We start from the raw sequence: 13,501 nt of genomic DNA on the forward strand, positions 1-13,501 counted from the left end.
TCACAGTTTGTGAGTTCGAGCCCTGCGTCGGGCTGTGTGCTAACAGCTCACAGCCTGGAGCCCGCTTCGGATTCTGTGTCTCCTTCTCTCTCCGCCCCTCCCCCACTAGTGCTCTGTCTCTGTCTCTCAAAATAAACAAATGTCAAAAATAAAAAATAAATTTAAAAGAAAACATTAAAAAAAAAAAAAAAAGAGGGGAGCCTCAGGACCCAGACCGCCTGGATTTGACTCCCAGCTCTGCCCTGTCCTAGCTGTGTGACTCTGGCCAAGCTACCCAACCTCTCTGTGCCAGGTTGCATCAATTGTAAAAGAGTAATGATAGCAATGCCTCGGTCATTGGACTATCGTGGAGGATTAGAGGAGTTAGTGGCTTAGACCGTATCTGGCACTCAGGTGTTCAATGACCATCTAGTTCCTGGCAGGAACATGAGTGTTTAGCACATAGTAAATGCTCAATAAATGGCAGCCGAGACGGACCAGGCTTTTGGCAGCCCTAATAAGCCACAGGCCTCTCAAACCTTGCCAGCGTTGAGAAGCTGCAAGCCTGATGTGGAAAAACTGGAGACCAGTAATGGCCTGGGGACGCGGCACAGGGAAGGAGCAAAGTCATCAATGAGGGGCTCTTTATCTGCTATTGAAAAGGCTCCAGGGGCGCCTGGGTGGCTCAGTTGGTTGAGCGTCCGACTTCAGCTCAGGTCACGATCTCACGGTTCGTGAGTTCGAGCCCCGCGTTGGGCTCTGGGCTGATGGCTCGGAGCCTGGAGCCTGTTTCCGATTCTGTGTCTCCCTCTCTCTCTGCCCCTCCCCCATTCATGCTCTGTCTCTCTCTGTCTCAAAAATAAATAAACATTAAAAAAAATTTTTTTTTTTTTAAAAAGAAAAGGCTCCAATGTCTGTTCCCTGTCCCCATCAAAGCCATTCGCGGTCATGGAATGATTAATCTATGTAGAACTCTCCGCTAGGCTAGGGGACACAGTTCTGCACAGACTGACAGACACTTCCTGCAGGCGAACAAAGGCTCGTCCCCCTCACGGGAGTGTAAACAAAGCCAAGAGCCACACTTGCTAAACTGATTCCCGCTCCCTGGGCTCTTAGCAGGACCTCAGGTGCCACGGAAGCAGCCACCGATGGCCACCCCTGGTAACCCCATGGGACCGAAAAGGGGACAAGATTTTGCTGGGGCTGCCACTAGCTTTTGGCACCTCTGTGCACATCAGGAAAAGGCGCTCTCTCCTTCCTCTGGGCAGAGAGAGGCACTTCCATCCAGAGGGCAGAGCACGGGCTGGCTTTCAGGCACCACCTTCCCTGTAGGTTGTGCCTGTGCAGTGCCCAACCTGCCCAACCATACGGGGTGGCCCGGTTCCTGGGAGATGAAGAGGAGTCTAGCCCAATGGTGTTCTATTGGGTCTCCAGGCTTCAGGGGGTATGGGGAGTGTTCTTTACACTGGGGCTAGGGCTTTCCAGCAGGGGCTCTGGAGTCAGAAACATGAAAACAAACCACTCTTGTAGATGTACAATTGTGGCCAGTTCTCACCTCCCGGGTCTTGCTTCTCCTACCTGGAAAATGGGGATGATATTGCCCTGGTCATAGACTCACTGCAGGCTTTACATCATGAAATGAGCTGAGGCTTCGCACAGGACCAGCGCATAGTAGGTGGTCAGCATATTCAGACATCGGGGTAACCCCTCACGGGGCTCCCTTGGGCCGAGTGTCCTGTCAAGGCACCTCTCCAAGAGCCACCCACCCGTCGTGATGCCTCGGTCAGGCGGGATGGTTTTCATCTAGAAGTTTTCTCAGTGGCGTGACCTCAGGCAAGGCCCTGAACTGTTCTGAGTCTCAGTTTCCCTACCGTCAAGGGGCGGTGATGATTATTCCCGCCTCCCAGGAGAGCTGAGGGGATTCAGAGAGAAAGCGTGAACTAAGGACTCAACACGGACTCTGGCGCAAAGAATGTCCCCGAGACGCGTCCTCAGCACGGCGGCCACAGGCTGGCAGCCACAAGGGGCGGAAGGGGAGCTGAACAGGAAGTGGGGGTCCCACCAGCAAAGGGAGGGAGGGGGGCAGAAGTGGAACGTGTGAGACGGAGAAAGAAGAATTTATACCTCAACAGACTCCTAGAATTCAAAGGGCTCTTGGAAGTCCACATTCTATAACTTCATTTTACCGATGGGGAAACTGAGGCCCGGAAAGGGGAAGTGGCTTGCTCAGGATCCTGCGGCGGCTCTGTGTTGGTCCCCCAGGTCCCCCACGCCCAGCCCTGGGGACGTCACACTCAAGCTCACTGCCTCCACTGCAGAAGAGCCACCAAAGAGGGGGGCTTCAGTATGCGGGACAGAGATGAGGGTCTGCAGACCGCCCCCCCCCCCCTCACCTGAGGCCCTCCTTCCGTTGCCCGTCAGGGTCGCTAAAGCCAAGTTCCCCAGCCCCCTACGCCCCGGTCTGAGCAGCACCAGCGGCATGAAAGGGGCTGACCGGGGCACCTCCGGGGAGGGAAGCCCCTGGACAGCATCCGGGGGTCAGCTGGCGGAGCCCAGGCTTACCTTGGACCTGCGTCTGGTACACGATGAAGTAACGGGGGGTCCCGCAGCTCTCAAACTCCTCCGCGCTGCACTTCTGGGCGCAGAGCTGCTCGTCCTCCCGCTCGTGAAGCGGGAAGCGCGTGGTGGGGAACCCGCAGTGGCAGGCGGTGCCCGCAAGGGCCGCCAGCGGGTACTCCTGGAGCGGGACACGGGGAGGAAGGAGGTCACCAAACCGCGGGACTGACCGGGCTCGCAATGCAGAGGAGGGTTGGCGTTCCCAGCGTCCCCTTCGCGGCCAACTTCACTCTTACAGCTCTGCCCCGCCCTGCGCGCCTCCTACGCGGCTTTATTAAGGGGTAACTGACAAATAAAACCAGCACCGGCGTCCGCGTCCGCGTCCACGCCGTAGCTGCCAACACTAGAGAAGGAAAACCGTGTGATTCAATTGCATCGAGGCCCTGAGCCGGGTGGGCTCCGCTTTTCCTGCAAAGGCGGAGACTAGCGGAAGGCGGAAAGTACTGGAGACACCTGAGCTCCACGAGGAAGCTTTCTCCGGGAGGACCGGAAGGAAAACTTACCAGGAAATGTTCTTCTCACCGTCGCCCGCCCTGCCACCGTTAAGTCCCCCGGGCCGAGGGGGGACACGAAACCCACGCCTTGGGAGAGGCTGTGTGAGCCCGTTCTTTCACGACAAACAGGATACTGACAGCCACGTGCAGCCACGATTTCGTGGCGACAGCTGCTCCCAATTGCTTCATTTGTCCCGAGGAGCGGCAAAGCGGGGGAGGGGGGGGGGGACTTGGATTCGGAGGGGACTGGGCTGCCCCTTGCCAGACTGGCCTCTGCTCCAGATCCGCAGCCCTGAATCCTCCCCGATAGCGGGTCCCAGGAATAATCTAGTAACAAACCAATTCAGCAAGCGTGGCACCATAGGATCGGTTTCTTTCTAACAGACATTGAATAGGGACTTCACCTCTTAGCAGAGACAGAGAGAAAGACAGGGAGGGAGAGACAAAGACGCTGGTACGCAGGTGGGTCTGTGTGGGCTGTGACTGATGGCATTTTCTAACAGGTGATACACAGCGAGCCTCCCCCGATATCCTAGATCTCCTCCACCCGTGGCGCCGGCAGTGCTGTACCCTCAGTCACTTAATCCCCGGGATTTTTTTTCCTGTGACCCCCTAAGGAGATCAGAAGAAACTGGAAGAGGGAGGTTTGCAGGGGGGGGGCTTCCTATCCACCCACATACCCTCAATTCCCAATCCCACGTGCAGTCTGACCCTTTGTTACATGCTGCTTTGCCCTGGGACCTCATTGTCTCACTGTTGGTGTCCCACCTGCAGGCTCCAGGGCCCTCGGGGACCAAGGACTGTCCACCTGGAGGGGATGCCATGGAAGAGGGGCATCCATGCCCACCCGAGAGAGAGAAAGCTGGATCAAAAGCTGGTCAAACCTCCTAAGCCTATGAACTTGGCCCCTGACTTGCCAGGAAGTCTCTTAGGAGCAGAGCAAGCACTCAGGAAATGCTTGGTGACTTGAAGTTGCCTGCCTGGAGGCTCTGGAAGCCTCTCTGGGGAGGGGGAAGGAAGGTCTCTAGGGTAGCTCAGAAATTCAGAGCGTAGGTGTGGCAGGGGCCTTCCCCTGTGCGGGCCTTGGTTTTTGTCATCCGTGAAATGGGGGTGAAAATTCTCAAGTCTAAGCCTTGACGTGAGAGGTGAAGCGTGAGATCCGTGCTCGGTGAGTGGCAGCCCTCTGCGTTCCTGCGAGGTGTGCCTCATGGATCAGGGGCCCCCGTGAGGGCTGGGCCGAGCAGGACAATTCAGTGCAGGTGGGGCATTCGGGAGTTGGGGTCCAGGCTGGAGCACCCAGCAGGAGCCACGAGGCAGGCCCCCCCCCCCCCCAACCGCCAGCATCTTTGAGGACAGACACGCCATCTTGGTGACCGTGCATCCCCAGCACCGAGCATGGGGCCTGGCACAAAGTAGGTTCTCGGCATGGGCAACCACCTTTCTGTGGTGGGGGAGGGGCGCTTCTGCTCGTGCAATGAGCTCACCTTGAAAGAAGGACAGAGTTCCTCAGACATCACTGAGTGCCAGTGTTGTGCCCAGCTCTGCTCTGGGTATGGGGGGGGGGGCATCAGTGTTCAAGGCACACCCCCTACCCTTGTGAAGTTCACTCTCTGGTCAGGGAGGGAGGATCTCGGGCTGAGAAAGGACCCACAGATCATCTAGTCCAACTTCAATCCAACGCCCAACGTTCTGGATGCCACACCTGCCCTGACTCGACGTGCTTGCCTCCGGTGACGGGGAGCTCACTCTGTCCCAGAGTGGGGCTGCCCTTGCCTTTCCCTGACAATCGTCTACTCATGCCTGTAGGCCCAGTTAGAAGGTCAGCCTCAGGCCTGAGCATTCCCCACGATTAGAACAAACCCGCTTCCTCAGGGGGAAAGAAATCGACCTCCTGTAACTTCCACCCCTTAGATCCACAGGAAACTGTTGCATTTCTCTCCCGTGTCACACATCAGAGGGATGACCCCCTCATCCTGCCCGAGCTGCGGCTTCTCCAGCCAAGAACCCCCTTTCCTCCAGCTGTTCCACACTGCCCCCCCCCGCACCCCACCCCCCAGAGCTTTGTGAACAGGACCCCGGGCTCACCTTCTCAGTGCAGAGATCCACGCACTTGTCCACGGACATGTTCGGCATGGCGGCTGTCACGGGCAAGGCCAGGGAGAGGTTGTCGGGCCTGCGGAAGCAGCCTCGGAAGACAGCGCTTCCATCTGGAGGGCCAGAGGGGAAAGCAGTGATCAGATCTCAGCTTGGCAAACCACTTTCTAAAGAAAAGTGCTTTTATGTATTTTTTAATGTTTGCTTATTTTGAGAGAGGGTGAGAGAGCATGTGCCTATGAGCGAGGGAGGGGCACAGAGACGGGGAGAGAGAGAATCCCAAGCAGGCTCTGTGCTGTCAGCTCACAGTTCCAACTTGGGGCTCGAGCTCATGAACTGTGAGATCACGACAGAGCCCAGATCACGGGTCAGACGCTTAACTGACTGAGCCAGCCAAGTGCCCCGAAAAGTGCTTTTAAATCGAAGCCCAGAGAAGGCAAGAGTCTTACCCAAGGTCACACAGTGTACCAGAGTGGAGACAGATCGGCTACATAATTCAAAGTCTTCTCAACCCTGGCATCTTTGTCAACGGTCCCGGATGTTCCTGTGGGGCCCTATTGTCCCCTTTTGTCAGCGTTCCTGTGCCTTATTCATCCTCCACAACGGTCACCCCCCATTCAGGGGGATGATACACGCCATGGAGGATTTTCGTGATCCCCTCAGGAGACGGCTGCTCGAGGATCGAGGGAAGCAAAGTACCCAGGGCTGTCTTCTCCCTCCCATCATCCTCTGCCCACCCAGTGCTGAGCACCTACAGGTTACGAGGGACTGATCTGCCGGAGGGACCGCCTTTAAGATAACCTGATCAGGCACACAACAGGGAATTCGGAGGCCGCACAGTCACCCCAAAGCAACAGGCAGCGATGATGCCTGAGGCCCGGTTTGCCACGAGCAGGACCCGAGACAGTGTTTTCTTGAGGTGTGCTCTCAGGAGAGGGGGGCGGGGGAGAAGCAGGGCAGGAACCGAGCAAGGATGTCACCTCGGCTGGGTCCCACCCAAGCACGGATGACAAGCCGTGCCACAGCCGGTCCCACTGCAAGGAAAGGGGCCCGGCCTTGGCCGTGTGTCCCCCCTTCCCCGCCGCGTGTCAGATATTGGCCGCGGGACACAACGTCCTGGGAGAGCCCGCTCCTCTGGGGCCAAGGTTTATTTTCGCACAAGTGGGCACCAGACGTGAACCACTGGCTGCTGGCAGTCACTGCAGGGAAAGGGGACGTGGGCGGGCCCCTGTGGCACCCACTGTGGGGGGCACACAGATGTATAAATAAGGACGTTCCCCACCACACTCACTCGCATTAACGCATGGAAGCCGGGTGTCCAACGAGGAAGCACTGGGCAATAAAATACAGACCACCACCACAATGGGACTCCATGCCCCCGCCAATAATGACAACGGCATTCAAGGCTCCTTTAGAGAGCTAAAGATGCGTTCAAGATGCGAAATATAAGCAGAGACTATCAAGCTGCCCATATGACCAAATATCAATTTTGTACAAAAGTGATCTCTCAGGGGCGCCTGGGTGGCTCAGGCGGTTAAGCGCCTGGGTCTTGACTTTGGCTCAGCTCACGATCTCAAGATTCTGAGACTGAGCCCCACGTCGGGCTCTACCCTGACAGCACAGAGCCTGCTTGGGATTCTCTCGCTCTCTCAAAATAAACAAACATTTAAAAAAGGCTCATTTATTTATTTATTTATTTATTTTTAACGTTTATTTATGTTTGAGAGAGAGAGAGACAGTGCAGGAGGGGGAAAGAGACAGGGAGGGAGACACAGAGTCCGAAGCAGGCTCCAGGCTCTGAGCTGTCAGCACAGAGCCCGACGCGGGGCTCGAACCCACAAACCATGAGATCATGACCTGAGCTGAAGTAGGAGGCTTAACCGACTGAGCCACCCAGGCGCCCCCATAAAAAAAGGTGCTTTTTTTTAATAAAAAAAATGAACCCTCAACATTAATCTCTAGAGGGACCTACGCAAACATGTTGACAGCCACAGTCATCTCTGAACGGCAAGCATGATGGTCGTTTATGTCAACTTGGCGAGGCTATGACGCCCCAGTGTTTGATCAAACATACGTCCAGGTGCTGCTGGGAAGGTCCTTTGTAGATGTGGCTAACATTTATAATGAGTTCACTTTGGGAAGACTTACAGGAGAGTTCCCTTGAGCACAAGGGTGGGCCTCATCCAATCAGTTGAAGGCCTTAAAAGCAAAACCTGAGGTTTCCCAGAGAAGGAATTCTGCCTCAAAGCTGTGGCATTAACTGCTGAGTCTCCAGCCTGCTGATCTGCCCTAAAAATGTCGGGCTTGCCAGCTTCCACAACTGCATGAGCCAATGCCTTAAATAAGCCTCCTAACGTATATATAAATAAAACTCCTACAGGTTCTGTTTCCCTGGAGAACGCTGACGAATGGAGTAGCAGCATAGGCAATTTTTATTTCCATCTTTTTAAAACCCTTTTCTTTTTCTACAGTGAATATGTATTTTTTCAATGTCATTAAGACAAATCTAAAAGTTTTTAAATGCCCCCGTCAAATTTCCCAAAAGGTTCATGATGCCCATTTAATTTTTTGCTGTTGTTTGTTTATTTTTGAGAGTGAGAGAGAGCGAGCATGAGTTGAGGAGGGGGAGAGAGAGAGAGGGAGACACAGAATCCGAAGCAGGCTCCGGGCTCTGAGCTGTCAGCACACAGCCCGACCCGGGGCTCGAACCCACGGACCGTGAGATCATGACCTGGGCCGAAGTCGGACGCTTAACCGACTGAGCCACCCGGGCGCCCCCATGATGCCCATTTAAAATTGAGGTCAGCCGTGCTCACGTTTGAGTTATGTGAACCTTTCCAGAACACGGCTTTCACGTAAAACCAAGGACACCGTTCCCACAGTGCAGATCAAAACCAGGGGCTCAAAAATAGACGTCAGTTACCGAGTGCCTACCACGTGTGAGCTGCTGTGCTGGGAACTTCACAAACATCACCTCACTGCACCTTGGGGAAAACTCTGGAAGGCGGGGAGCAAACTCTCATTTTGCAGCCGACAGTGGCAGGACTTAGACCAGGAGGTCATGGGACCAACTTTAGGCCCCCACCGTTGGCAAAAACTTACTATGGATCGCCGTCAGCAACAAAATGTCAGCCCTTCGGAAAAAGGGAAGCAAGTTAAAGTTGCAAACACGTATATGCCCCCACTCTATAGTCTGTCTCTGGGTCTCTCCGGGGTGTCAGCCCGCCCCGTTGGCATATAAACATCTATTCACGTTCACGTGCACGGAAAGGGCTACGGAATCGCTCCCCAGGCAGAAAGACGGTGGAGGAGGGGGAGGGAGGGAGTTCAGGAATGATCTGCTTAAATGTCAGCTGTCACCCTAGTGATTCCTTCTACCACCTGGCACCCGGTAGCCCGAAGTCATTCCTCGCGGAGGCAAATCTAGCAAACGGAGAAGACATCTGGAATTTGGTTAAATGGCTAATTTCCAGAGCGCGCCGCAGGCTCGCACCATCCAGTTCTCTCTTCCCTGCTTTCCTGGAGCCCTCGCTCCTGCTCCAGGCTGGGGAGGGAGGTGGCGGGGGCTGTGGAGGCTGGGGGTGGCCAGGATGCTGCTGACTCGCCCTGTGGTCCTCCAGGCCTCGGTTTCCCCCCTTATGCATGGCAGGGTGGGGGACAGACTATGCAGATTGCTCTTCTGGACAGGACAGCCCTTCAGCCCCCAAATGAGGAACTGCTACCCCCCAAAGGCCACCAGTGTCCTGTGTGGGGAACACGCGACAGTCTCCCATCCCGTGGCCCAGGATGCTCAGAGGGAAGCCCCATAAACTCATGAGTCATCCCGAGGAAGATTCGATCATGCTCAGAGAATGTGCTACCCAAGGGGAGGTCAGGGAGGGGAGCCAGGCATTTGAGCCGAAGACTCGCAGCAGTGAGGTGGGAAGCCCAAAGCAGGTGCACGGACCCTCACTTACCCAGAAAACTCAGTTAGCTGTCAGCCCACTCGGGTCACAGGGCAGAGAGACACCGCCTTGCTTTTAGAAACAAGGGAGTTTGCCTTCTCTCTTCAACTCTGCTACCATTCACTGAGTCCCCACTGATGCCAGGCTCCCTGCTGGGAGCCTGGGATCCACTTAACCCTCACAGCACCCAGATGGGGTAGATGCTGGGGCCTCTCCCGTTTCACAGACGAGGCGCCTGAGGCTCAAGGAAGCTGCCTTCCAGTGGCACAGAGCGATCAAATGACCGAGTGAAATGGAAGCCAGGTTTCTCTGTCTCCCAAGTCCATGCTCCTTCCAATAATAACGATGCTGTTATGATAATGAGACGCTTATAGTAATATCAGAGTATCCCCGTTACGATTGTGGCTCCTGAATTATCCGTCGCGTGCTATCCTCCGGGAACCAGGCTGAGCGCTCCCAGGCGTGGCCTTGTTGAACACGCACATCGGCCTGTGATCTCAGGATCCCCATTTTGACAGATGAAGAAACGAGGCTCAGAGGGCTGAAACCACTCGACCCAAGTCAGCTGTGCCACTCGAAGAGGCAGAGGGGATACTGGAATCTAAGTGACACGTCTCCTCCACTCTGGAGGGTATTATCGGAGGCTGTGCACCAGGCAATGTCTAAACACTTGATATACTTAAAAGAAGTTTTAGTGTTTACTTATTTTGAGAGAGAGGGAGAGTGCGCGCACGTAAGCAGGGGAGGAGCAGAGAGAGAGGGAGAGAGAAGCCCAAGCAGGCTCCACGCTGTCAGTACAGAGCCCAACGTGGGGCTCGATCTCACAAACTGGGAGGTCATGGCCTGAGCTGATATTAAGAGTTGGGCTCTTACCCCACGCACCCTAACACTTGATATACTTGGTCCCCTATTCCCTACAAGGAAGGTCTCTTTCTCCCCATTATACAGAAGGGGAAAGTGAGGCTCAGAGGGGGACAGTGACTTGCCCAAGGCCACACAGGTGACAAGTAGCAGCTTCTGGATTCCAACCCAGGAATGTCTGAGCTCAGAGTTCTCACACTCTCTGGGCTGTCTCTCTTTAAGAAGCCACCCCCGGGCCTTGAATCGGCATTTTCAAAACAATTGGGCCATTTATTTTGTCCCAGGATCCTGCCCTTCACGCTCGCTCCACTTAATCATTCACAGTCAAAGCTGTTGCCCTGGGACATCTGGACACTGGAGTCGGATATCTTGGAGCGCCAAAAAATGCCCAGGTCTTGACTCTGAGTCTCTAAAACCATATTCAAATTAACCTTCCTCTTTCCCACCAGGACGCGAATCAAGAGACCATCTCCCCAGGTTCATGGCTGAGGCCGCGAAGGTTGCTATGGGAATCAGTTTTGGGGTGGAGGCTAAGAGTGGCCCCTTTGGGACTGGGGCAGTCCTGGGTACACTGTAGGGATCCGAAGCCCACGATCTCTTGCCCTCTAGGGTGCTTCCTTCATGGATCCCCACCCCCACCCTTCTGAGACTGTGCTGGGGAAAAGAGTTGTGTCAGAAGCGGGGGGTGGGGGGACGGTGTATGGACACCCGTGGGGTGAGTGCATCCGTCTGCCCATCAGCGGGGCGGGAGGGGCTGACTGCGAGATTACCTGTGGGCCTGGTTGTAGTGAGGGTGTGTCTGGGAGGTGGGACGTGTGTGCATAATGTGTGTGACAAGGAGGCAGTGTGTGCATCTTGTGGACACGTGTGGTAACCTGAGAACCGATCTGTTTGGGCATGTGAATGCTGAGCACCGAGCCCACCAATGTGGCCACGTGGCTCTGTCTCGGTGGGAATGTAGGACCCTGAGGGTGTAGGCTGTCTCCTGACGGTGGGCATCTGTACGTGACCGTGTGGTTGTGCGTGGGACCTCTACCACGGGGCAGAGATGCAATCCTCGGTGATCTCTCTGGGTTGCCTGGCAACCATGTAGCTTGGGTGGAGAAGGGCTCTCTCTCTCTCCTAGCGGAGGGCCGGGCTAAACCGCAGCCAACTTCCCCCCCCAGACAGGCTCGATGCCACCAGGGGTCGGGCATTTCTCAAAAATTCCCTGAACAGCCAGGACCTCAGATCCTGCAAGCATGTCTGTTTCCCCAGTGCGAGGCCACTTCATGCTTGTACCATACAAGAGACAAGATCACAAGGCTCTCCCCGGGATGCTGAGAGCACGGGGACCCCCACGCCTGGAGCACGCAGCCGGGGCACTGCTGGGATCTGTTTCGGTCCTGTGTAACCCTGAACCTGACGTGAGTCTCTGCATAGGAGTGTGTCTGCCCATGGGCACGTGACAGCTGGCGCCCCGCCCAAGGTGGTCTTTGGGTCACCACTGCTAGGAGTCACCCCTACATCCTCTTGCAGATATGACCTTGCGTAGCTGAGGTCACCGGGGCATCACTCAAGGTCCCGTGAGCCCACACGGGTGCGTCTGGACCCCCCCCCCCCGGCCAAACACCCTGCCTTCAACACCCCCAGCTGGGGGGGCCTGGCTCTTGGGCTCTGGCTGCCCTGCGTCTGCAGGTGGCCTTGAGGGGGTCGGCCCTGACCCAGGGGCTCCAGAAGAGGCACCAGTCTGGCACCACACCAAAAGGCCATAGCACTTTCCTGGAACTGACAGGCTCGGGACGAGCCGCCTAGCTAAGGAGCGGAAGCCTAGCGGCCAGGAGACACGAGCTCTGGTGCCACCTCTACTTGTCTTCCCTGGACCTCGGAGTCTGTGCCTGTCACGCAGACAGCTCTTCCCATAGTGCCCGTTGGCGGCTACCCCCTTCCTCGGTGTTCGCCCTTGGGCAAGTGTCCTCTCCTTTTGGAGCCTCGGTGTTCTCATCTTTAAAATGGAGATGCAAATACTGGGTGGTTCACTCCGAGACGGATACGCCTGAGTCTGGCGAGCCAGAAGTAGAGTGGAAGGGGCAGGTGAAGGTCGGTGGACCCGTCTCCTTGCCTCCTGCCCTAAGACTTAACCCGAAAAGCAGTGGGAAGGGGGCAGGAACCTCTTCCCTGCCATCTCTCCAGGTGATTTCCTCCTTTTGGCCTGGACGCCTGGACGAAGGCCACCTGCAGGCCGCCAGACTGAGAGAGTGGGAAGGCGGAAGGAAGACCGTAAGCCCAGTTCCGCGGAGGTTGTCTCCCTTTGACATTTAAGCATCTGCTAATGAGTCCCTGACCCTACCAGCTTAGAGAAGAGGGCTGAGTTGAATGCCCTGAATACCAAATAAGGTGAGGTTTCAAGGAGCCAGAGTGGGATCAGGAGGCATTGCTTCGAGACTCTCTTTGGGCCATGTGTGTCCAAGGGTGTGGTAAGGAGGGGACCAGGTGCAGGAAGGTGGTTCCGGGAGCAGTTGGCCTGTTGGATGTGGGGTCTTCCTACAGTCTTGCCCATTCCGCTTTTGGGGGGGGGGGGGAACCGCAGGGTCGCAGAGGGCTTCCTGATGTCCAGCAGGAAGGCGGGGTTCTCAGGGATCGGGGGAGCACTCTGCAGTCCATTTCTCTCTGCAGGTTGCTCTCTATTATGGCTTGGTGGTCAGAACATGGAGAAGACATTTAATTCTCCCACGCCCCTCCTTTCCTCCATCTGTAAAATGGACAAGTGGTCCTCCCCATCAGCGGTGAGGCCTTCTCATTACTTGGGTCTGCAAAGGAAGGAGAGGTGGCCAGTCAGGATCCCTTGACCTTCCTAACACTCTTCTGTGATAGAATTTTGCACTCCCACAGCATGAACAGATGCCTTCCCGTTTGCAGAAAGCTCTGGTGCCCAGCAGAAAGAGAACTGGTTTTAAATTCAAACGGGGGCACCTGGGTGGCTCCATCAGTTAAGCGTCCGACTCTCGATTTTGGCTCAGGTCATGATCTCGTGGTTCGGAAGTCTGAGCCCCTGCCATCGGGGCTCCAGGCAGGCAGTGAGGAGCCCACTTGGGATTCTCTCTCTCTCCCTCTCTCCCCACCCCTCCCCCAATCGCATGCACTCTCTCTCTCTCTCTCAAAACTAACTAAATAAATAACTAACTACATAAATAAATTCAGACAGACCTGGGTCAGGTACTTACTAAGCTGAGTGTCCTTTTGGGCAGGTGTCTTCACCTCCTAAGCCTCGGTTTCCTCATCTGTAAATAGGGATCACATCTGCGCTGCACGGTGAGAGTGGAGGTCCCGTGTGATGGCATTTAACGTGCCTAAGACCTAACCAGGACTCAGTAGCCCTCCCTGCTCCTTTCTCCTCCGCTTGTCCATGATGCGTGAAGGGTGGCTAGACTTTACAGAGCAGACGCTCTCAATGTCCCGGTGTCAGGGCCCCTGGCGCTCCCTGTCCCGATACAGATGGACAGCGACCCACAATATATACCCAGGACTCTGCCT

At 55.7% G+C, this 13,501-nt stretch overlaps 1 protein-coding gene across 1 annotated transcript in view; it reads right to left on the bottom strand.

Moving 5' to 3' along the window:
• The window catches only part of WSCD2 (WSC domain containing 2), a 54,210-nt gene that overhangs the window by 18,863 nt on the left and 21,846 nt on the right, over positions 1-13,501 (bottom strand). The window contains exons 4-5 of the mRNA XM_049619200.1: positions 5,175-5,296; positions 2,542-2,716 (exon numbers count right to left, since the gene is read on the bottom strand). Coding sequence (XP_049475157.1) covers positions 2,542-2,716; positions 5,175-5,296 — 297 coding nt within the window. The remainder of the gene's footprint in view (positions 1-2,541; positions 2,717-5,174; positions 5,297-13,501) is intronic.

The sequence above is a fragment of the Panthera uncia genome (assembly GCF_023721935.1).
Source record: "Panthera uncia isolate 11264 chromosome D3 unlocalized genomic scaffold, Puncia_PCG_1.0 HiC_scaffold_8, whole genome shotgun sequence".
Lineage (NCBI taxonomy): Eukaryota > Metazoa > Chordata > Mammalia > Carnivora > Felidae > Panthera > Panthera uncia.